This window comes from Orcinus orca, chromosome 2, assembly GCF_937001465.1.
Source record: "Orcinus orca chromosome 2, mOrcOrc1.1, whole genome shotgun sequence".
NCBI classification, from domain to species: Eukaryota; Metazoa; Chordata; class Mammalia; order Artiodactyla; family Delphinidae; genus Orcinus; species Orcinus orca.
In genome coordinates, this window is record NC_064560.1 from 156,148,161 (window position 1) to 156,171,287 (window position 23,127).

The following is a 23,127-nucleotide window of genomic DNA, read 5'->3' on the forward strand; positions in this document are numbered from 1 at the left end:
ACCTTTGCAAAGAGAGAGAGTAGACTACAAGCCAGGTTTTAAAATTTCACAGCACAATGTTATCTTTGCTGGCTATGAGTTTGGTATGTAGAAAATAATGGAGCTTCTTTCACTAAACAAGACTTGCTAGTGATTTCTGCCTATTATTTTCTTTTTATTCTAGGATTTTGTGCTGAATTGCAATAGGTTTTCTTAGTTTAGATTTTCTGAAATAATATTTCTTCTCTCTTCCCCCCTCTGCCCACCTTTAGTGTTGGCTGGTAAGATTAAAATTTATTCTGATATTATTTGGTTGATCATTAGCTACTTCCAGGCCTTTGGGAAGTGGCTAAATGTAAATGATTATCACATATCCTGTATTTTTCAAGATAATCTCAATTTCAACTATTTTGTTCCATTTTTGGACAAATTTGGTTTTTAATTTAGACAGTAAGGGGTCCTTTAGGACAGTCCTTTTTAACCTGAATCCATGGACCCTGATGAACTTCAGGGAGGTGTGGTTTGTAAATCTCCTGAAACAATGATGCCAAACTTTGTAGACAAGTGCCCTTTACTCAGGAGAGGCCTCTTTATTTTCATCAGAATTTCAAAGTGCTTATGGGGACTGCAAAATGGCTAATAACCACTGTATTCTGTATAAAAAAGATTTTAATTAATAGGAATGATGACATTTTTCCCTTCCAGACATATTTTGCAGAAAGTTAGAAGACTGTCCAGCTGTTTACTGTTGGAGCAGTGAGCTCTTGAATCATTTGAAATGTTCTTTAGCGCCATCTTAGGTTATACAGAGATCAAATTGAAATAGCTTTCTTGTTATTTTTATTTCTTGTTATTTTTCTTTTATGTGTTCTTAAAACATCACACTTTAACCTGTGAGTCCTTACACTTACCCCATTGTTACGGGCTGAATTGTGCACTCCTCCCACCTGCATATTTTGAAGCCTAACACCCTTCCCCCCTCCAGTACTTCATAATGTGACTGAATTGAGAGGGGCCTTTTAAAGAGGTAATTAAGGTAAAATGAGGTAGATAGGGTGGTCCCTAATGTAATCTAACTGGTGCCCTTAGAAGAAGAGGAAATTGGAACACAGAAGAGAGACACCAGGGACCCGTGTGCACAGAGGAAAGTCCGTGTGAGGCTACAGTGAGAAGCCGGCCATTGGCAAGCCAAGAAGAAAGCCCTCAGAACAAAGCCAAACCTGCCCGTACCTTGATCTTGGACTCCTAGCCTCCAGAACTGTGAGGAGTAACTAACTGTTCTGTTGTTTAAGCCACCTCGTCTGTGGTATTCTGTATGGTAGCCCTAGCAGACTAATACACTTATGATGAAGTAGCAGTTGAGTGACAATAAAAAGTGTAGCAAGGCAACTATTTCTCTTTGTCCCAGTGCATTTTGGGACAAATGATGAAGTGTTGTGTATAGCTTCACATAATCTAGTGCCTGAAAGAGATGGTACGACCTATGAAATCTCAATAGAACATATTAATTTCTATTCTTATTGGTCTTATTCTTTATTGATTTGTTTTATCCTTTTACAGTTTCCCGTTTGCCCATGGTTATATCTTAATGTCAGTCTCTTTTATTCTCTAGCATTTCTCACTTTATGGAACTAATTTTTATAAGTAGGTCTATTTTAAATCAACACCAGAACAGTATCTTTGTATTCTTCTGTGTGTGTTGTGTACAGTCATTCCAGCCCAGCCTTATTCAGTAATGTCACCTGTCCTTAGGCCTCTGTTCCAGGCCACCACACTTACATTCAATTTTTGAAGTTTCTCTTTGTCAGAAATAAATTTAACTATTTCTAATGATGTCTGCTTCTACTGCTAACTTGATTCGATACCTTGGAAACTTTTAGATTTGGAAGTGAATGAAAGGCTAAGGGAACGATGTGTTTCTCAAATTTGCCATGAGGGCAGGAGTTCTATCAGTTTTGTTTAGACTGAAGCCCCATGGTCTAGCACAACACCTTGTTTCAAGGAAAATTAAATATTTGATAAATGAGTAGATTAATTTTAAGTAAGGGATCAAACCCAAGTATCCAAAATTGAACCCATAGCCCAGATTCTTCTGTTTCACAGACTTCTCAGTCTTTATTCATGACACTGAGAATAAGCTTGTTAAGGAGTACCTACTCCATCCACGTGTTCCTCACCTGCTCTCTTCCTCATTGCATAGTGTGGTAGGTAAGAGCCTGGCCTTTGGCTCCTGACTCAGTGCACATCCATGCTCCTCGATGTGCTTATGTGATCTTGGCAAGTTCTTAACCTCCACACCTCTACTTTGGGTTCTTCATCAGTAATTGGAGATAATAAGAGTATACAATTTCCAAGTTTTTTTGGAAATTATGAGTTTAGAACAATGCCTGGCACATAGTAAACATTTTAAAGCTGTTAGAGCTAGTATTATCCTAGAGTAGAAACAGATTATTCTCACATATTTGTATCTTTTATCTCTAGTTCTACGTTGATTTCTTTCTCTAGGCACAAAACCAATTCACTTCAAATAACCAAATCTTTGTCATCAAACTGGCATGGTTGGGACTTTCCTGGTGGCGCAGTGGTTAAGAATCCGTCTGCCAATGCAGGGGACATGGGTTCGATCCCTGGTCTGGGAAGATCCCACATGCAGCGGAGTAGCTAAGCCCGTGAGCCACAACTACTGAGCTTGTGCTCAAGAGTCCGCAAGCCACAACTACTGAGCCCATGTGCCACAACTACTGAAGCCTGTGTGCCTAGAGCCTGTGCTCTGCAACAAGAGAAGCCATGACAATGAGAAGCCTGCACACTGCAATGAAGAGTAGCCCCTGCCCACTGCAACTAGAGAAAGCCTGTGTACAGCAATGACGACCTAACACAGCCCAAAATAAAAACAAACAAATAAATAAAATTTATTTTAAAAAAAAACTGGCATGGTTTTCGTGGTGGTAGCAATGTAAATTAGCGTTAACCTGTTTGGAAATGGTTGGGCAAGATATATCCGGTCATAAAAATAGTGACACTCTGATTCATGAATTCCACTTCTGAGAATCTTCTAAGGACATACCCTTAAATGCTTAAGAGATTGTATCCATGAAGATGTTACGTTATAATATCCAGGGCTGGAGGGAACGGTTTTATATATTCTGGCACTTACACATTTACAGTTGATGGGTCTGAAGACCGTGTAATAACATGGAAGATATTTGTGGTGAAAAGTAAAACATTGTATGTACAATATGATTACAACCATGTTAAATAAATACATACCTCCAGGAATTTCCAGAGGATAGGGCTTATAAGGGCTCTTTTAACCCCCTGACTTCTTTTCAGATTCTGGATTTATATAAAGCTGGTTCTAAAGGCCCAGAGTTAACCCTGAAATTGAGTTCTTTATATCTTGTTATAAACCATTACCTTTCTTCCTATTTGGTTTGGGAGCTCCAGATTTAGTTGCATTCTGCAGAATGGGATTGGCTGTGGGGTTGCAAAGATGAACAGACCCTCTGTGTACTCAAGGAATGGTTTTATATGAGATGTCTTATACAAGTACATAAAACCCAATATGTAGTTTTTGTCCAATAACGTGACAGTTTGGGCTCCTTGGTGCCTAATGGTTGGTTGGTTTTCTGTAGTGTAGATTTCTCACTTTTACCCCTGGAAAAATACTCATTTTTAACTTCAGTACTTAAACTGGCTTTAGTAAGCTCTAATAACAGCCTCAAAGCAACAACCTTTTCAGTTTTCTATTGACCATAAACTTCTTTTCTCTACAAGTGGTAATTCTTAACAAGAATTAACAAGTAGCAGACTGCTACTTCAGTCTTGGTTCAACAGATTCTAGAGGGATGTGGTAGAAGGAAGAGTAATTACTAAAGAGCTGGGCACAGTCAGGACTGTGATTTAGGCTTATTTCTTTGATGAACACTGTGGGTCCTATTTCTGAAGTAATCCCCCACCCCTTCCACCGCCACCCAGGATTGCTGGCAGAAATCTTAACTTGCCAGCTCATTTGTCTGCATTGATAATGCAAGCAAACGCTTTTGCTTGATGCCTTAACGTTTGTTACCCTGAAGTTTTACTTTTTTTACCTTTTCCCTTCCTGAGGGGATAAGCCATTTTAAAATTCAGATGTCTAATACATAAAATAGATAACTAATAAGGACCTACTGTATAGTACAGGGAACTCTTAATACTCTGTAATGACCTATATGGGAAAAGAATCTAAAAAAGAGTGGGTATATGTATATGTATAACCAATACACTTTGCTGTACAGCAGAAAGTAATGTAACATTGTAAATCAACTATACTCCAATAAAAATTAAAAATAAAATAAAATTTAGTTGTCTGTAACAGTGTTAATGGGCCAGCTTGTGCCCAGTGGGCTATGTTAGGTGCTTGGCTCAAGATCGAGGCCCGAGACTGAGTGGTGTGAGTACATTGGCAGTCAAGCGCAGTGTGGTGCTGCATTTATTTTTTTTATTTTTTATTTTTTTGCTGCATTTATTTATACTCGAGAATTAGTTGCTATTCTCTGATTTTTTCATATGAAATGTTATTTGGCACCTTAATGGATTTTTGAACTGCATTCACGGTTGGCCTTAGAATCTTTAACATTTATTCCCTAAAGGGGATGACATCCTTATGTCCGAGTTACATTTTGATCAAATAGGGCATATGTTAAAGCTCTGATTAGTTCTTTGAAAGTACTGCATGTGCAAATGATATCAAAAATTGTTGCCTCAAAAGTATATAAATTCTGGGCTTCCCTGGTGGCACAGTGGTTGGGAGTCCGCCTGCTGATGCAGGGGACACGGGTTCGTGCCCCGGTCCGGGAAGATCCCACATGCTGTGGAGCGGCTGGGCCCGTGAGCCATGGCCGCTGAGCCTGCGCGTCCGGAGCCTGTGCTCCGCAACGGGAGAGGCCACAACAGTGAGAGGCCTGTGTACCGCAAAAAAAAAAAAAATATATATATATATATATATATATATATATATATATATATATATATTCTATAAAAATATATATGGAGGGAATTCCCTGGTGGCACAATGGATAAGACTCCACGCTCCCAGTGCAGGGGACCTGGGTTCAGTCCCTGGTCAGTGAACTAGATCCCACATTCATGCTGCAACTAAGAGTTTGTATGCCACAACTAAGGAGCCCATCTGCCGCAACTAAGGAGCCCATCTGCCGCAACTAAGGAGCCCATGTGCTGCAACTAAGACCCTGTGCAACCAAATATTTTAAAAAATGTATGGAAGAATGATGGTTTCAAAGTTTAAAAAAAGCATCAGCACACTCAAGGAAGTAACAGCTTTCTATGTGAAAGAGTAGAGGTTTTTTTCCTTTGTTTTCTGTAAGAAATATTAGAATAGGAAAAATAAGTGTAAACAAAGAATGCTGCTCCAGTTCCCCTTCTACGAGGATCAAGCCATTAGCCTGAGGGGAATTCAGGTTGGAGAAAAACAGGAGGCATTTTGTGCTTTGGACACATGGACCTAGATAGTTAAGATGTGTAGCTAAGGAATAATTTCAGTGAACCCAGCTTCTTATATCTTCCCATACATAGAAAAGCACTGAAAGCGTTCCCTTGAGATGTCTGTTCTTTGTGATTAGCAGTGATCTTTTGCTTAACTGCATGGCTCCTCCACCCCCGCCCCCCCCCCCCCCCCCCCCCCCCCCGCCATGCTGATAAACCACATATACGCATCTTGGTTCCTCCCTTACCTTTCTGGAGCAGTTCCTCAGAGCTATCTGAGAGGCTGTCTCCTGGGCTGTAGTTCTCAGTGAGGTCCCCTAATAAAACTTAATTCACAACTTTTACATGGTGCATTTATTTTTAAGTCGACATAAGCAGTAGGGTTTTAACAGAAATGCTGAATATCTGAAAATCTGTGGAAGCAAAATTTTCTTGGTAATCCTCAGTGTACTTTTCAAAATATGTTAATGATTTTGGGGGAGCTAAACTTTTTATTAGGTTTCATTTGTTTTGATGTTCATTCTAGCAGTAGATGTCTCATCAGCTTAGATAGCAGTAAATTGTGATATGCCAGAGTTTTGTATTTGGCATTATGTCACAGGAGCAATAGGAAATAATTTTGTGAACTACTGTTCACAACATGGTAAATTTAACAAAACCTAATACTTCGATTTGTCTCTATTCCCAATTGTTATTTAATAATTGATAACAGCTGTAGTGAGTGTTTTGTCCTCCAGGCCCTTCCCTTTCCTCCTTACTTTAAGAAAAGGGGGGAGGGGTCCCATGTAAACTTGGATAATATCACTAAATCAGTATTTTGCAATACAGTTAAAATGTGTTAGGTGTTGCTTCTGTTGCAGTCATGGTAGAAGAGCAAAGTAGTGGCTACCCTTCTTAATTTGTAACCTTTTCAGGATGTTTTAGATACTTTGTTGTCCCATCAAGTTCATCATAAACCTTGATTTTCTGGAAGTTTTAAATCATATAGCATCTATGTTACAGATAACTATGAAGCAGGTGTGTCTTATATTTAAATACCATGGTGAATTCTGAGATTGATGAAAACTGTGAGTGGTGAGTTCTTGAAAACCATGCATGTGTGTTTCCAAAGGCTATTTTCTGTATTCAGTATCTATTAACAGACAGTAAAGGATTTTTCCATTAAATTGTGCACTACTAACCATCTAATCCTCCTGAGGCGAAGTTCAAAATTCCCATGAAATGGTTTTACGTAATATTACTTTAAAAAAAGGAGTGAACTCCCTCTCGGAAAAAAGCCAGTCCCCAATATTTTGGAACTCAGTTTGAGAAATACCGTCTTTTCTGGCTTAGAGTTTGTTCTGTTTTATTGTTAGGGTACTCTGAGAGTTGGGTGCATTCTGTCAGTGCTTAGAGGTTAATGAGAGTCTTTTCTTATGTCTCCGCCTGTATTCACACCCTCCCGGTGTTGGCATTTTTTCTGCTTTAATAGCCATAGGAGCAGTTTCTACATACTTTTAAATTGGTGTGGCTTCTTACGTTATATGATATGTCTGCTTTACATCATCACAGTTCTGTGTAGAGGTTTTATGTGGCACTTAAGAAAAACTGACCCCAGTTTGAAAGATAGAAGCTCTTTGAATAGATGCTGTCAGAATTATTTAATTCTATTTGTGTCATGATTGAACCTAGGATTTTAATTTTTATTTATTTATTTTTGTAAGCAAGGAAAATATAGATCTGGGAGACTTATCTGATTCTAATCTTAATTCTTCTACTATCTACCTTTGGGGCTTCAAAAGTCATATTAGCTCTGTCACCTCATTTGCAAAAAACAAGGATTTTGTTTATATACGTGGAGTACTTCGTTGAAGTTGCTTATCGTTTCTATAATGGTCCAGTGAAGAAGGTGGTCATAAGCTGTTCTCTGGAAGCTTTTATGTTTTTAAAGAAACAGTGATTTATTTACTGTACACTTTTTTTCCCCTCTCAAGGTACCATGGGAGGGATCTTTCAGGGACTATTCTATGTTTATTCCTCTAACCTTTTGTAAATAAAGAGTAGCTCCAGTTATACTAATAAATGACTCCTCTTTGGAATTAGCATTCCTGAAGCTTTAATAAAGCAGAAAGAAAAAGGAAACACCTTATCTTCTAGCCTGTTTAGATGGGCAAGGCTGTGGACTAGGAGTGACAAGTTAGGAAACAGGCCTTCGATGTTAGGCTCCTATTAGCACGAAGTCTGTTAGCACTAAGAGAAATCTCGTCCTTTCCCTTATTCTGATCGCATATTACCATTTGATTCCTCATTGATCAAGTTCAGTCCTCTATAGACTAGAGTTAGTGTGATTCTTTAGACTTTAGCATTTATCTAGGCCTTTTTGCAAAGTTAAATTCTCTCCCATGGCTTAATTTTTGGATTGTACAATATGTTTAGGTTAGAGTTTTTCCAGCTTTTTTGAGCTGAAATCAGAAATTAAGAGTCAATAAAGAATACTGGAATTATTTGAAAGCAAGATTTTGGTCTTTACTGGAGGAAAGTTGTTCAAGTTTTAATTGATTCATTATTATATATCAATTTATTCCTGGAAAGGATTTAAGGTGACAGGTATGTACAAAGACTTTCTCCTTTATAGCCAAACTTTGTGAAAAAGTTGCTAACGTTCACTGTTTCACCTTCCATTCACTCCTTCACCATGAGTTTTTGGCTCTGCCCTACTCACCCACTGCAGTTCCTCACAGCAGAGTCACCAGGGGTCTCCATCACTAACTGGACAGAACTCTTTTTTTCTTTCCTTTTTTTTTGCCACGCCGCGTGACTGGTGGGATCTTAGTTCCCCAACCAGGGATTGAACTTGGGCCCTCGGCAGTGACAGTATGGAGTCCTAACCACTGGACTGCCAGGGGATTCCCCCAGACAGAATTCTTTATATGACCTTGCTAGGGTGTGTGATTGCTCTTTATTTTTATGTACATTTTTTCTTATTATAACGGTAATATATGCAATATATGTTCATTGTGAAAATGTTGGAAAAAGACATGTGTAATCTCTGTCCAGAAAACTTTTTCCTCATTGAATTTCTGTCACAACTGTCTTGTTCCTTTCCTCATATTTCTCTTGGCCAGACTTGTGTCAGTCTGCCTACTAGGTATCTCTAGCTTGCATGCAGCATTTTTTAAAAACTGAACTTACCGTTTCCCCTGCTCCAAATCTGCTCGGCTACCTTTGTCACCATCTCACTAAAAGGTAGCACTCTTCGTCCAGTTGCTGTAGCCTTGAGGACTCATCCTTGACTCCACTCCCTCAACCTCCATTTATAATCAGTAGCTAAAATCCTGCCTGTTCTTCCTTTCTAACCCATTTACTTCTGTCTGTCCACCTTAGCTGGGACTTTGATTATTTCTCACCTACCTCACCTACCTTTTGAATTTTTAGGACTTTGTTTATCTTCCTTCAGGGCTTTTCTGACCTGTTTCTGTACCGTCAAGACTAAGCTTGGTGCTGGTGGTCTCCTCTCTTCCTTTCATACACTCCTTCCTTCTCTGTCCTCTCCTTCCCCCTTCCTCCCCTCGTGGACTCCCGGCACCTGTACTATCCTTATAACACATATCACATGCTGTCGTAATTGCTTATTTGATTTTCTATCTCCTTAAGGGCAGTAACTATGTCTTATTCATAATTGCAACACTAATATCCAACCCAGAGTGTTTAGTAAATTTCAGATAATGAATGGATAGAAAGAAATGGGTGGCAGTTAGTATGAAAAAAGTTGGAAGCTGTTCCGTTAGTTTTATGGCTCTGCCTGCCTTAAAATTTGTGTATTAGGTGATATGATTGGCCTTCATCTACTTGGTCCTGTGGTAATGGTCTGTGAACAAGCTTCCAAAGTGTGAATTATGGTAGGGCAGGAGTGAAGCTGTGATAGGTTGGCTGAGGTGGGCTCCATGACCTTGCATTTCATGGATGAGGAGGTTAGGCTTTCCTGTAGCTAACGACAGTGTAGCAAAGGTAAGATATGACAGCTAAAACTAGGGCAGTTGTGCTAGGGATGAACAAGAAGGGAGGGTGACTTGGTGATTGGATGGGAGGAGGAATCGAAGTGACTCAACTTTCTGGCTTGGTTGACCAGGTACTTGGTGCTGTCATTAAATAGTCATTTTGATTTTTGAGATTCTTTTTGACATCCAGGTGAGTATGTCTGTTAGGCATGTCATAGGATATGAGGTTTGGGAGAGCATACCACTGGGGAGTCATGAATCTGTGGTCATTAAAACTATGAGGTCACTTAGATATATAGCTTAAGAGTAATAATGGTCTAGAAAAAGAAAGAACTCTGAGGAATACATCAGTGCTTAAAGGCTGGAGAAGAAGAGAGCTGGGAAAGCAGTGTCAAAGAAACTGAGGAGTTGGAGTTGGAGAGGAAATTTGGCAATAACATAGCCATTGACTTTTTTGGTGTTTTGAAGAGAATAACAGGTAAGAAGATGGGTCTGTCTTTACGCATCTTTTAGAGTAGACGCCTCAGTATGGACTGTCCCACCGGCTTTTTGTTGGGCAGTTCCACCTCACCCCTGTCAGTAGCCCAGCCGCCCAGCCCACATCCAGAACCCCCCTGACATGCTTAGATCTAACACATGACCTTTTTTTTCCTTTTTTTTTTTTTGCGGTACGCGGGCCTCTCACTGTTGTGGCCTCTCCCGTTGCGGAGCACAGGCTCCAGACGCGCAGGCTCAGCGGCCATGGCTCACGGGCCCAGCCGCTCTGCGGCATGTGGGATCTTCCCGGACCGGGGCACGAACCCGTGTCCCCTGCATCGGCAGGCGGACTCTCAACCACTGCGCCACCAGGGAAGCCCTAACACGTGACCTTTAAGTTCCCTTCCGAATTAAATCTAAGGTTAAAAACAGGGACTTCCCTGGTGGTCCAGTGGGTAAGACAGCGGGCTCCCAATGCAGGGGTCCCAGGTTCGATCCCTGGTTCGGGAACTAGATCCCACATGCCGCAGCTAAAGATCCCACGTGCCATGCAACGAAGACCTGGCGCAGACAAAATAAATAAATAAAATTCAAAAAAACAAAAAACAGATTGTTGGCCCAGTCCCAGAAATTCCGATTCAACGGGCCCAGGGATCTTAACTTTTTACAAGGACATTTCTGAGTGTCTAATGAACACTGATGTGTGGGTAGGTGCTATAACCCTGCATTAAAGCAGGACTTTAACAAAGCAGGACTTTATCGTGGCGAACTTTTAAAATACTCCTGTGCAAAGAGATTGGCAACCATGGAAACCTGGCTGGAGCTTTCTGCGGTGCCTGTCTGTATTTGAGGGGGTGAGTTGGAGGGGTGGGGAAAGCACCACCATCTGATGTAATCTGTTAGAGATGTAAAGTTTTTATTTTATGAATTTTTGCAGTAGATGCCCTTGATGCTCTGCATCATATCCTCATGGTCCACCACTGATTTCAACCCAGACTCAGATTTTTGCCATTTCTTTGAGTCTTGCCAGCACTTTTCTGTCTCAGGGCCTTCAAGCCCAGCACAGGAAGGGGGAGAGGTTAATACTCCAGCCATCCTTCAGCCAGTGGAGGACGTGAGCCTGTGCCTAAAGGTTCTGCTTCCTTTGGGGGTCCCACAGAATCACCACTCACCCTCCAGCAGTCACCCTTGTTGCATCGAATGACCTTACTGGCTTTTTTCATTCGCTGTTGTACCTGTCTTCACTTTTGTTCCATGGGATCATCTCCTGTTTTAATCCCGCTGAAACCTTGTCTATTAGTAATGTATCAGTTGAGCTGACTTTACAGGTTAATATACGCAAACAAAAGCCATCTGCAATCACATTAGTTTCTTCCAAATGTTGCTGTCTATCAATAATGGCACCTAAAATAATTTGTGGGGGAGGAATGCGAAGAGAACATATTGTGTGATGCAGAATGGCACACACATTGCTGAAGCTTAAATTTATTCACAGACATTCTGTAATGAGATCATTATGTGAGAATTAATTGGATTTTTCAACAACCTCCATTTCTTAGATTTCACTTAGACAGGGATTGAAGGGATATGAAAAACCAGAAAATTGTTGACAGAGAGATGGCACTAGATGTGCCTCTTTTATTCATTTATTTTATTCATATATCTTTATCTTGTTCTTGAAGAATTCTGGGTGGCTCTTTTTATAAGACTAAATTATAGATATAGAACATAATGTTTCTGTAATTCTATAAAATATAAAGCTATTAAAAATGCTGTAGTGCACAAAGGGGGGAGATCTCAACAGATGTAGGATATAATTGCTAAAGATCAGAAACAAATCAATCTGATCTATTTCAGGGGTATCTTTTAAAAGGTACTTTGTGTGCCTTAAAAGTAAGATTTCTGTTTACCTAGCTAGAAGATATTCATATCCATATTTCTTCTTTTAGCTGAGACTGGACTCTAGGAATTAAATTTGAAGTGAAAGGTAAATTTGTTCTGGCTGATCACTTTCGTTCTTGATGAATAAAACTGATACCTGAAAGCAGTTCCCATGGAGGCTGCCGCATTGCAGGCACTGGGTAAATGTTACGGAGCGAATGAGAAAGTGATATGCTGGATTGCCCAATGTGTGTGTCTTAGACTCTGTCCCCAGGGGCGAGAGTGGGTGAGAGCCCATGTGCTTAGACCTGTGAAAGTTCTTGCTGTTGCTTCACATCTGTGACTGCAGATGTTTATTTTGGTCTGTAGGTTTACTTTGTAGGATACCAGGCATCCCTACGAGACACTTTTTCCTCAATCCAGGTGTTCTGTGTAGCAGTGGGATATTTTGAGATACAAATTGACAAAATCATTAAATAATCTAGTATTCCAACCCCTCAGTTAACATTTCAACTCAGACCCAGAGAGGAAGTGACTTACCCAAGGTAAAATCACCCTGTCTAGCTAATTAGTGATATGACAAGGACTAGAACACATGTCTCTGCATGTAATCAATCATCTTTATAATTTCTAAAATGGTTACCATCTCCACCCCTAGCCAGGGGACAAAACAGGCACTGTTTTTCTGAACTAGTGAATTAATAAAGATTGTGGGCTTTGTATTTAATTTGCAGAAAATTTAACAGTTAAGAGCTTACACAAGTACATTGTTTAGAAAATCAACACTAATAGATGGGCAAAGCAACATAAGCAGACAAGTGAAAATACAGATATCTAAAATATTCAACAGTATGGGAATAACTTAGAAAGCAATATAACAATTTTGATAGACTGTTTTGCAATCAATAAAATGCTAGTTGTGATGACTTAGAAAGAAATAGTGTTACTATACTAGAGATTCTGGATGGGTTCCTTTTATACTTCCGTTTCTTCTTTACTGTGCCTTGTACTGACCCTTGAGTGTTTTTAGTAAGTTCAAATTTCTTTACATTTAAAGCACTAATTTTATGTATAGAATGTTAACTAATGTCAGTCTGAAATTTACGTAGTCTAGTCAGTCTGAAATTCACCCATTTATTTTTTGGTCTGTATACCATGGAAAGTTGTTATTTTTGCTTTTGTTGTTCTTGATTTGTACGTTAAAAACTAGCTGAAATGAGAGTTGGTAAAGATTTAGTGAACTGATAGAAAATGTTTCTATTACTTGCTAGAACCATCTGAGTGTAAGTTTAAAAAAAAAAGCTTTTCTAAAAATGAAATCAGTATCTTAATCAAATGTGTATTTCCTCCTTGTAGAGCCTCTGTTATGCACCTAAAGCCATACTGGAAACTCCAGAAGAAAGTGCGACCTTTGGAAATCAGCAAGGAAACTCTGAGAACTCCTATGAGCCACCAACAAGCTATAAATGATGAAAAATGCAAAGCTAGCTGTATGAAACCAAGTGTCTTTCCTTCAGCCTCTCTTGGTAAAGCATCATCTCGAAAGCCTTTTGGAATCCTTTCTCCAAATGTCCTGTGCAGTATGAGTGGGAACAGTCCTGAAGAGAGCAGCGTGAATGTTAAAACCAAGAAGAATGCATCGTCTGCAACAATCCACCAGGGTGAGGAAGGGGAAGGGCCACTTGATATCTGGGCTGTCGTGAAACCGGGAAATACCAAGGAAAAGATTGCATTCTTTGCAGCCCACCAGTGTAGTAATAGAATAGGATCTATGAAAATAAAAAGCTCCTGGGATATTGATGGGAGAGCTACTAAAAGAAGGAAAAAATCAGGGGATCTTAAAAAAGCCAAGATACAGTTAGAAAGGATGAAGGAAGTCAACAGCAGATGCTACCAACCTGAGCCTTTTGCGTGTGGCATCGAGCATTGTTCTGTGCATTACGTGAGTGACAACGGGGACGGAGTCTATGCCGGGAGGCCTCTGTCGGTCATACAAATGGTTGCCTTCCTCGAGCAAAGAGCCAGTGCTCTGCTAGCCAGTTGTGCGAAAAACTGCACTAACTCACCTGCTGTGGTGCGGTTTTCCGGGCAATCCAGAGGTGTGCCCCCAGCCCCCGAGCCCTTGTCTGCCCCAGGAGCATGTGAAGAACCCATGGAAAGGAGAAATCCTGAGGTTGGTGAACCACAGAGTGAGCCAGTCCGTGTCCTTGACATGGTAGCCAGGCTGGAGTCCGAGTGCCTGAAGCGGCAGAGCCAGCGTGAGCCTGGGAGCCTCTCGAGGAATAACAGCTTCCGTCGCAATGTGGGCCGCGTGTTGCTTGTGAATGGCACCCAGGCTGAGGAAAGCAAAACAAACAAAGGCGCCTTGGAGGTACCTGACACTCAGGTGAAAACTGTGGGGTCTGTATCTGTGGACTGTGGCCCCTTAAGAGCTGACCATTGTTCTCCCAAGGGGGACCAGGCCTGGGACGGCGCTCCTCGGGGCTGTCCCTCATTGCCAGCAGGCGTGAGTTTGCACACGGACAGTGCAGAATTAGAGCCAGATCAGCAGACTGCCATGAAAAACAGCAATACACATGATGTGGAAATGACAGAGGAACTTGTTGGGTCACCTTTTCCTCCTCGCACCTGTCCCCAAGCCATTGAATTGCCCCCAGATGCTATTGATGGTATGAGTGAAGAGCTTGTGCCTCTTGCTAGCCAAAATCCTGATCAGAGAAGAAAAGAGTCTTTGTGCATTAGTATCACTGTGTCCAAGGTAGAGAAAGACCAGCCTTCCAGCTCAAAGTCCTGCGAAGACCCACTTCCAGGGATGTTGTTTTTTTTGCCATCTGGTCAGCACCAGTCGGGCTGTTCCCAGCTGAATGAAGGCACAACAGAAGAGTCTTCCGAGGCCAGTCAGCTTGAAGATGCTGCTGAGGGTGACAGTGCATCTGAGGAAAAAAGCGTCTCGGCTGATTCATTTGTCCCGCTGGCTTCTGTGGAAAGTACATTACCAGTGCTCGAGGCATCCAGTTGGAAGAAGCAGGTGTCGCATGACTTTCTGGAGACCAGGTTTAAAATCCAGCAGCTTTTGGAGCCTCAGCAGTACATGGCTTTTCTGCCCCACCACATTATGGTGAAAATCTTCAGGTTACTTCCCACTAAGAGTTTAGTGGCTCTTAAATGTACCTGCTGCTATTTCAAGTTTATCATTGAATATTACAATATCAGGCCAGCAGATTCTCGCTGGGTTCGGGATCCACGCTATAGAGAGGATCCGTGCAAGCAGTGCAAGAAAAAATATGTGAAAGGGGATGTGTCCCTGTGCCGGTGGCACCCCAAGCCCTATTGCCAGGCATTGCCCTATGGGCCGGGATACTGGATGTGCTGCCACCGGTCTCAGAAGGGCTTCCCTGGCTGTAAGCTGGGGCTTCATGACAATCACTGGGTCCCTGCTTGCCATAGCTTTAATCGGGCAATCCATAAGAAAGCAAAAGGGACTGAAACTGAAGAGGAGTACTAAAGTTTATGTGCGAGGCAACGGATTGATCTTTAAAACTGCAAACCACCACCTAGATACGCCGTTCCAGTGAGTGTTGCCTCTCAGTCTTCGTTCCAGGAGAACCTCTGCTACTCCATCAGGACTGCCATTGCTCAGGCATCTTAAATCTCTGAATTTACGAGCTGTACAAGAAAATCGGTCTCATCGTTTTCTAGTGGTGCCTCATGCTTGATCCAGGGCTGTATCCCACAGTTTGATCCACTTGGCTGTGAATAACTATGCCTGTTTTCCCAAATCGAATCCTTCTTCAAAGGATTGTTCAAAGAAGACTTGCCACCGTCAAGAATGTTCAGCAGAGTTCATCGCAGACTATGCAGGCAATCCCCAAAAAGGGGTTCTGGGCATGTTTTGAGCACTGGCACCATATCTGAAATAAGTGAATAGTGTCCTATGAAGAGAATAGCAGTACTCTTGGGTGAAAAGTATGCTTACAAAGAAAAGTTAGGCACCTTACCTTAGACCTTGTATGCTTGATCTGTGAGACTGATGTTTGTGGTTGGAGATGGATTTCATGCCCTGTGGTGTTTACAGTGTATATAATGGTTGTGTTTTCATAGGGCTATGAAAGTGCACATTAAACCCGAGCGCCTTTACTTTAGATGAGTGCTTTTGGCCCCTCTGTAAATAACACTATTAAAATCCAGGTGTAAATAGCGGACAGCTGACTGAACATAATCACCACAATGCAGCTAGGATAGTGTTGCAGCTACAACTGTGTGGATTTTTTTTGGTTTTTTGTTTTTTTGGTCTCGTCTCAAATTTGTATAAAATATGAATGTTTCCCAAATAAACTATGAATGTTTTCTGTATAATATATGAATGTTTCTGAGAAGAAACTCTAAATAGTTAAGAGGTTAACCTGTTGAAAGGATACCAAATAATGGTTTAACTGGACAACCTTAAAAAATTAGCATAGAGAACAATCCTTTGTTATATTTTAGTGATTCACCAAGAATGAGAGAATATTATATAGTCAGATTATAACATTCTTGTCTATTTTATTCTTTCTGTCTGGTTACAAATTTTTTTTAACTTCAATAAAAACATGCATCCTAAATGGGACCTGAGTTTTGCAGATGTGTTTTCTTTTTTGAGGTAATATTGATGAGGGATATTGTGAACTGAATCCTAAGAATTAAAAAAAAAAAAATTGAGTTGTTAGAAGGGGAGAGAGAATTCTTTTCTACCACTGGAAAGAGACCATCTTCACTTAACATGAGCTTCCATTTTTGCAACCCTTTAACACTTAGTTTGAATTTGTTGTCTGCCCAGCACCCTCTGTATTTCCTGTTGGATGAGGTATTATTATCTATGCGTAATGAGTTAATTGTTTAGAAGTCATCGAGAATATATTCAGACCTATGGTCATGTAACGCTTGGCAGGGCTGGAAGCTATCTGGCCCCAGAAAGCTGCAGTGGAGGACCTAGAAGCTAGGTTGGCTTGAAATTGATACCCACCAAAAAAGCCTTGGAGCTGCATCAGCTCTGGGCTGTGGAGAAGCAATGGTAAGTGTGCCAGGGGTGGGGCTGTCTTGAAAGTGATGAGTGAAGGCTCTGGTGGTCCCACAGGAGGAAGATGGAAAGGTGGAGTAGGCTTTGGCCAGGGCTGCCAAGCAGAGTGGGGCAGGGCTGGAGTCCGGGAGCCAGGTTCACCTGTGGCTGAGGTGGTATGTGGCCACAGAGCAGCTTCTTTCTTACCTTATCCTTAGGCAGTAGCTGCTCCTGCCTGAAGAGGGGGGACAAACTGAAAAGTGTCTGGATGCTGAACAAGTCTGCCCTGCAGGCACATCACCATGCTACCTCCTACGTGCTCGGCTGGAGCCTGTCTGTGACACAGGAACAGGAGAGGCTGCGAAGGCTGACTTCCCCTTCAGGGTGTCGGTGTCCTTCCTCATGACTCACCCCAGCCAAGGTACGTGAGAATGCTTTCCATCCCCTGGGCTGAAGTTTCCAGTGCTGGTCGTCCTCCGCTGGTTTGCTCCAAACTGGCAATCTCTGTGTGTACCTTCCTAATAGGTTTGTTCTGACTCCTAATTTAGCATTAAAGGAGACGTGCACATGCAGGACTTGCACAGCTTGGTGCACAGCTTGGTGTGTGGAATGTCAGCTTTCATTGTTATTGGCTCTTGGTTCTTCTACATGTGCCCAGGTGGTTTTCTCAAGTCAGCCGTTCTAGATGTGGTTTTCACGTGGGACACAAGCTGTGAGTGTGCGACGGCCTGAACTGACCAAGAGCAGAGGACAGGAAGAATTATGCCCTAACCCCGTCTTGGCATGCAGTTCTCGGGGTTCTCAGAAATCACTGAGATCCCTTTTGAACCGTGATGCGAGACCCACTTCCCAGGGGTGTCTGTGTGAATGACGAGAGGATTTTGGCAGGTGGGGCCCAAGGGCACCCTGGTCTTCATTTCTAGGCAAGTGTAGCTGTTTCCCTTAGGAGAAAGATGCTGTGCTTCAGAGCCCCCTAGTGCCAAGCTGGAGAAACCAGCTCACGTTTTACTTCTGCAACAGTGCAGTGCTACCTGCCTTCCTGCGTGGCTGGAGAATCCCAGACTCACAAGAAAGGAAGTAAGAATGTGGGCTCGAAGAGCCTAGGCTCAGCCCAACTCCACGCCCATGGGGACCCAAGTAAAGGATTCTTACCCCTTCAGCTTTTGCTCAGAGGGTCTGATACACCTGGCCTAGATTCTCTCCCACCCCTCACTTTACCATTTGAAAGAAAATGCAGAACCAGAGAAAATGTGGAAGAGTCAGCAGCTCCCTGCCCCCAATCCCTGGGGCAGTTTGGCTTTGTTCCCTGCTCAGTGAATGAGACCAGATACCAGGCAGGGATGAACTGGAAAGGGAAAAAGGGCCAAGATTGTAACTTTTTCTTCAGGCCTTGTCAAAACGACTGTGGAATTAAAATGGTCATGTGAAAGGCTCATTCACAACTGGCCACGTTCCCTGCCCTAACGAACACACTGACAGCCTGTGCGCAGGAGGCGTGTCCTTTGCGTCCCCTGCCCCGTCCTGTTCACCTTGGTTGGCTGCACGGTGCCTCTAGGTACCTCTCTACCGCCACCGCCTCTTTGGTGTATGGAGCCCTCTCCACTTGGGGCTCATGCAGAGCAGCTTGGTCAATGCCACCCCTCAGTGCCTCACACCCAGTACACACCCTCCATAAAATGTTTATATTCCTTTCCAGTCATCATCTTGATGTGAGGGGTGCTGGCAGGTTCTGATTGCTCTGGGCTCTACTGTAACTCCTTCTAGTATGAGAAACCTGAAGGGGGATGAGGGGATCTGGGAGGATCCTTTGCTCTGGCCACAGCTGGTCCCATGGGAGCTTTCTTGGTTGGGGTCACTTCCACAGCAGCCCTAGGAGTTTTGCTGGGTAACTGTCAGTTGTGCATTTGATATGATCTGGGCTTTGTCGTGGCTTCCCCGGCAGCAGTTGCTTTGGGCTTTCTGACTGCAGAAGGCTGTGAACTGATGGTTAAGCTTGATCTAGGAGCCCCTTCCTGGACTCTGTCCAACCACCCTTCTAACTTGGACTTGTCAGAGCCTCCCTGCCAACCTTTACGGACTGGCCTCAGACACTATTCCTATTATGTGGGTCTTCCTGGGCATTTTTCTGTGGCTTCAATAGCCTCTATTCCTTCTTTACTCAGCAGACTGGCTCCTCCTCCTCTCCTGCATCCCACAGCCTACCTCAAAAACAGCACAAAGCCAGTCTGCGCTAAAACGCCGCCATACACTGTAGACTGCACCAATAACCGGAGCTGATGTTATATAGCTCTTACGGTCAGGTACCACGCTGCATTTATGTAAAGGCGTTCTCTGCTGTGCACAGCGACTGGCACTCAGGGAATCTGACAGTTTCTATCCCGGGTTTTCCTTTGGGTTCATACAAGCTAGAGTTGCAATCTCCAAGACGGGTGAGAGTATCTTTGTGGGAAATGTGCAGTACCTTCTATTGACATGCACCTAAGTGTGTGGCCATAGCTGGTGTTTGCATAACCTCACGGGAACAGCAAACATCACTGTGGTTATGAACCCTCTGGGGACTTACAAGTGTATTTACACCTAACTGGTTTAAGCAAAACCCAGTTAGGTAGCAACCCTCTTCTAGGTGGTGTGTTTGACCTGGGTGTTATTTTAGAGGCGCAGGACCACTGAAGTTGATAGCTGGGAGGGGACTGGGAGCAGGGAGATGGCCATCTCTTATACCACACCTCTGGGGAGACGTGGTGCTCCTCTGTTTAAAAAGCAAAATGAAACCTTCGCCTCTCAAAGGCCCCCATCCCCTCCCTCTTCAGTTTGCAAAGAACAGGCCTCAGAACAAATTAACTTTGGGAACCGTTGTTTCAAATTCTTTTTGGATTAAGATTCTTTTGGGGCTATAAAAGTTTAAAATTAGAAAGCTCTACTTAAATGTTTTGTTTTTCTCTTTGGAATGATAAAACCCAGCAGGGATTAGGTTCTAAAGTTAGCATTTAGGGGGAGAATGGCACAAAGCTGAAATTACTCTTGGAAGTCCTGTGTATCCATCACCCACCCAGCAGAGAATGATATACACCAGGTACAGTGGTGCGAAATGCGTAAGTCCTGTAAGAGGACTTGTTCTTGGGGCTTCCCTGGTGGCGCAGCGGTTGAGAGTCTGCCTGCCAATGCAGGGGACGCGGGTTCGTGCCCCGGTCTGGGAGGATCCCACATGCCGCCGAGCGGCTGGGCCTGTGAGCCATGGCCGCTGAGCCTGCGTGTCCGGAGCCTGTGCTCCGCAACGGGAGAGACCACAACAGTGAAAGTCCCGCGTACCACAAAAAAAAAAAAAAAAAAAAAAAAAAAAGGACTTGTTCTTGCTGAATGATGAGCAGTGTACAGACACCAAGACTCGGGGAATAGCAGATCGCATCATCTAGTTAATTGGGGCAGAATCACTTGTGCTGTTTAAATTATTTCCCTCCCTTATGTCTGCCCCCCATCAGAAAATCAAATAGCTGCTTTACCAACTGTTTTCAGATGTCTATTAAGTAGTATGAAGAGGTTGATACAGATTCAAAATCAATTAGTTGCCAATCAGTAAAATGTAGAGCAAAGTTGTATTTGTGTTGGTCCCCTGTCCATTAGAAGGGGAAATGGCCCGTTTGTATAACTGAGTGTTTGCAGTCCAGTGGGAGGACAGGGATGGAGCCAAGCCTGGGCACCCCCGGCTTCCGTATTCTGGGACTGAGCTGTTGGCCTTCTCTGCTCTACCTCACCAAGCCTCCTGTATGGGCAGATTCTGCTACAGGGTGTGTGGACTGCCACAAACCTCCTTCCACCCCAGCCCTGACTGATTCTTCTTCTAAGCAGAGATGGTGTTTTGGCTGCCCTGGCATCTAAGCTGGGACCTCCTGCATGATCTTATCCTTTTCCAAGGCCAGGAGTCTCGCTTTCAGGCTTCCAGTGTGTGCTCTGCAGAGGCTCTTTATTGTGTACCTTCTCAACAGGAAACTGCTGACACACCCAAAAAGAGTGAATTCAAAGAGGGTTTATCACAAGTGTGTAGATACAGGGGCAAGCCTTTCCCAATTTTTGTGGCCCAGGGCAAGAATACAAATGAACCCTCCTGCAGCCCCTCTGCCCTCTTAATATTTTTCATGCTTATTAGATGAAATAATGTTTTTGTATATCTTGAGTTAAATTCTATTATAAAAATACATTTTACTTATTTCTTTTTACCTTTTTAATGAGACTACCAGAAAGTTTAAAATCAGATGTGTGGGCTACATTAAATATTACATTGGACAGCACTGCTATAGGTCAATGCTTTTATTTTTTTTTAAGACATGGCAAGCAGAGGTTCTCCAGAGAGCTCTCCAGAGAAAGGACATTTATTTATTTCAAAATATTTATTTACTTATATTTTGGCTGCGTTGGGTCTTAGTTGCAGCCCACGTGGGCTCTGTAGTTGCGGCATGTGGGCTCAGTAGTTGTGGTGCGCAGGCTTAGTTGCCCCATGCCATGTGGGATCTTAGTTCCCTGACCAGGGATTGAACCCACGTCCCCTGCACTGGAAGGCGGATTCTTAACCCCTGGACCACCAGGGAAGTCCTGGTCAGTGCTTTTAAAATGTTAATGTACATACGTATTATTGAAATGATTCTGATTCTGATGGCACCCAAGACCTTCATTTCTCACAAGCTCCCAGGTGATGCTGCAGGTCCTAGGATCACACCGTGAGCAGTAGCAACTCCACAGAAATTAGGTGCTAAAGATCTTGGGCGTAGTATATCAGAGACCTCTGCGGGAGCTCTCCAGCTCTTAGCAGGCTTTTTCTCAAAGGCCATCAATGCAGTAGAACTCCCAACTTAAGCCAGTACCAATGCCCCTGAGCCAGAAAATAGGGGCACCAGCCTGTGGGTGGGTGCTAGACGTGGTCTTTACTACTTTGAAGGCAACTATTACGCTGCTGACACAGAAGATATGTCCCGTTTCTATCATTCATTAATCAACTTTGGATTGGGAGGTGTGTCCCTGCCATCTACTATTTCCAAACCACTTGCCACTTTCTTACCGAAATCTAGAGCCACCTACTTGCTTATGCTAGTAAGCTAGAAATGTCTTCCTGATAATGTTTTAAATTTAGGGAAATAAGTTGCTGAGGGTAGGAGAGCCCTTTCTTCAAAATCCAGGTGTCTTCTGAAGTCATACAGTAAATGCCAGAAAACCACGCCCAAAAGGGGAGATGATGAACAAGCTGATATGCACCTGGAGGTTATTAATGCCTTCATGATGCTGAGCTGCTTCCACTCCACTGACTCCAGCCCACTTTTCAACACTTACCTAGTGCTGGCAGATCCCTCCTGCCTATTTCTCACTTTTTTAAAGGGACCATTTGAATTCTCCATCAGATTTTCTCCCCACCAGACTATCCCTCACTCCTTCCCAGAAAAAGCACAACAAAGAAGTCACTGATGTGGCTCTTGCTGTTTTACCATCCCTTTTCTTCTAGAAAAGACTGTCCCACTGGTGGTTTTTTGTTTTGTTTTGTTTTTAAAAAGGGACTTCCCTGGTGGTCCAGTGGTAAAGAATCCACCTTACAACGCAGGGGATGGGGGTTTGATCCCTGGTTGGGGAACTAAGATCCCACATGCCGCGGTGCAACTAAGCTGCGTGCCACAACTGAGCTCTCGCACCTCAACTGGAGCCCGCGTGCTGCCAACTACAGAGCCCAGGCGCCCTGGAGCCTGTGCGCCACAACTAGAGAAGAGATTAAAAAACCTGCACGCCACAACTAGAGAGAAACCCGCGCAACACAACGAAGGATCCCGCATACGGCAACTGAGACCCCACGCAGCCAAAGATAATAAATAAATCTTAAAAAAAAAAAAAAGAAATCCACTTCACCTATGTAAAACTCTTAAGCAGATGGTGAACCCTTTTTCCAGGGTATTTTCTCACCAGATCCTTGGAATGGGGTGCTAGTGGTGGCTTTCTCTCACTGAGTGTTTCATAGCTGGGATTCAGATAACTTGCCCAAAAGCCAGTTTCAAATTTCCTGGTACATTTTGTTGAGGCAATTTTCAAATCACCTCCCAACCACTAAGGACAAAGTTATCCTTAGTTCTTTCCATCTGCTTCAACCTGATTCCTGCATCGATCATGAAGTAACTTTTGAGGGCTGGGAATCTATGCGTACACACATAGATGGGAGCGTGTTTTTAACTGTTGTTACCCAGGGAGGTCGAAGGACTAACACTGAAGCACATGCCCTATTCAGGAACCCTTTCATTTCCTTGCCTGTTCTGCTGCTGCTGG

At 43.0% G+C, this 23,127-nt stretch overlaps 1 protein-coding gene across 27 annotated transcripts in view; it reads left to right on the forward strand.

Annotated features, from left to right (window-relative positions):
- FBXO34 (F-box protein 34) overlaps window positions 1-16,404 on the forward strand; it is an 86,066-nt gene extending 69,662 nt beyond the window's left edge. For 11 of the 27 annotated variants that reach the window (XM_004279326.3, XM_033404715.2, XM_033404725.2 and 8 more), the window contains one exon: window positions 13,155-16,404. In XM_004279326.3, coding sequence (XP_004279374.1) covers window positions 13,155-15,303 — 2,149 coding nt within the window. In that variant the 3' untranslated portion in view covers window positions 15,304-16,404. Of the gene's footprint in view, window positions 1-1,068; window positions 1,247-2,460; window positions 2,856-13,154 lie in introns of those variants that run through there. The other 16 variants (XR_007475670.1, XR_007475673.1, XR_004476571.2 and 13 more) reach the window with 5 other exon arrangements.
- Window positions 16,405-23,127: the final 6,723 nt, after the last annotated feature.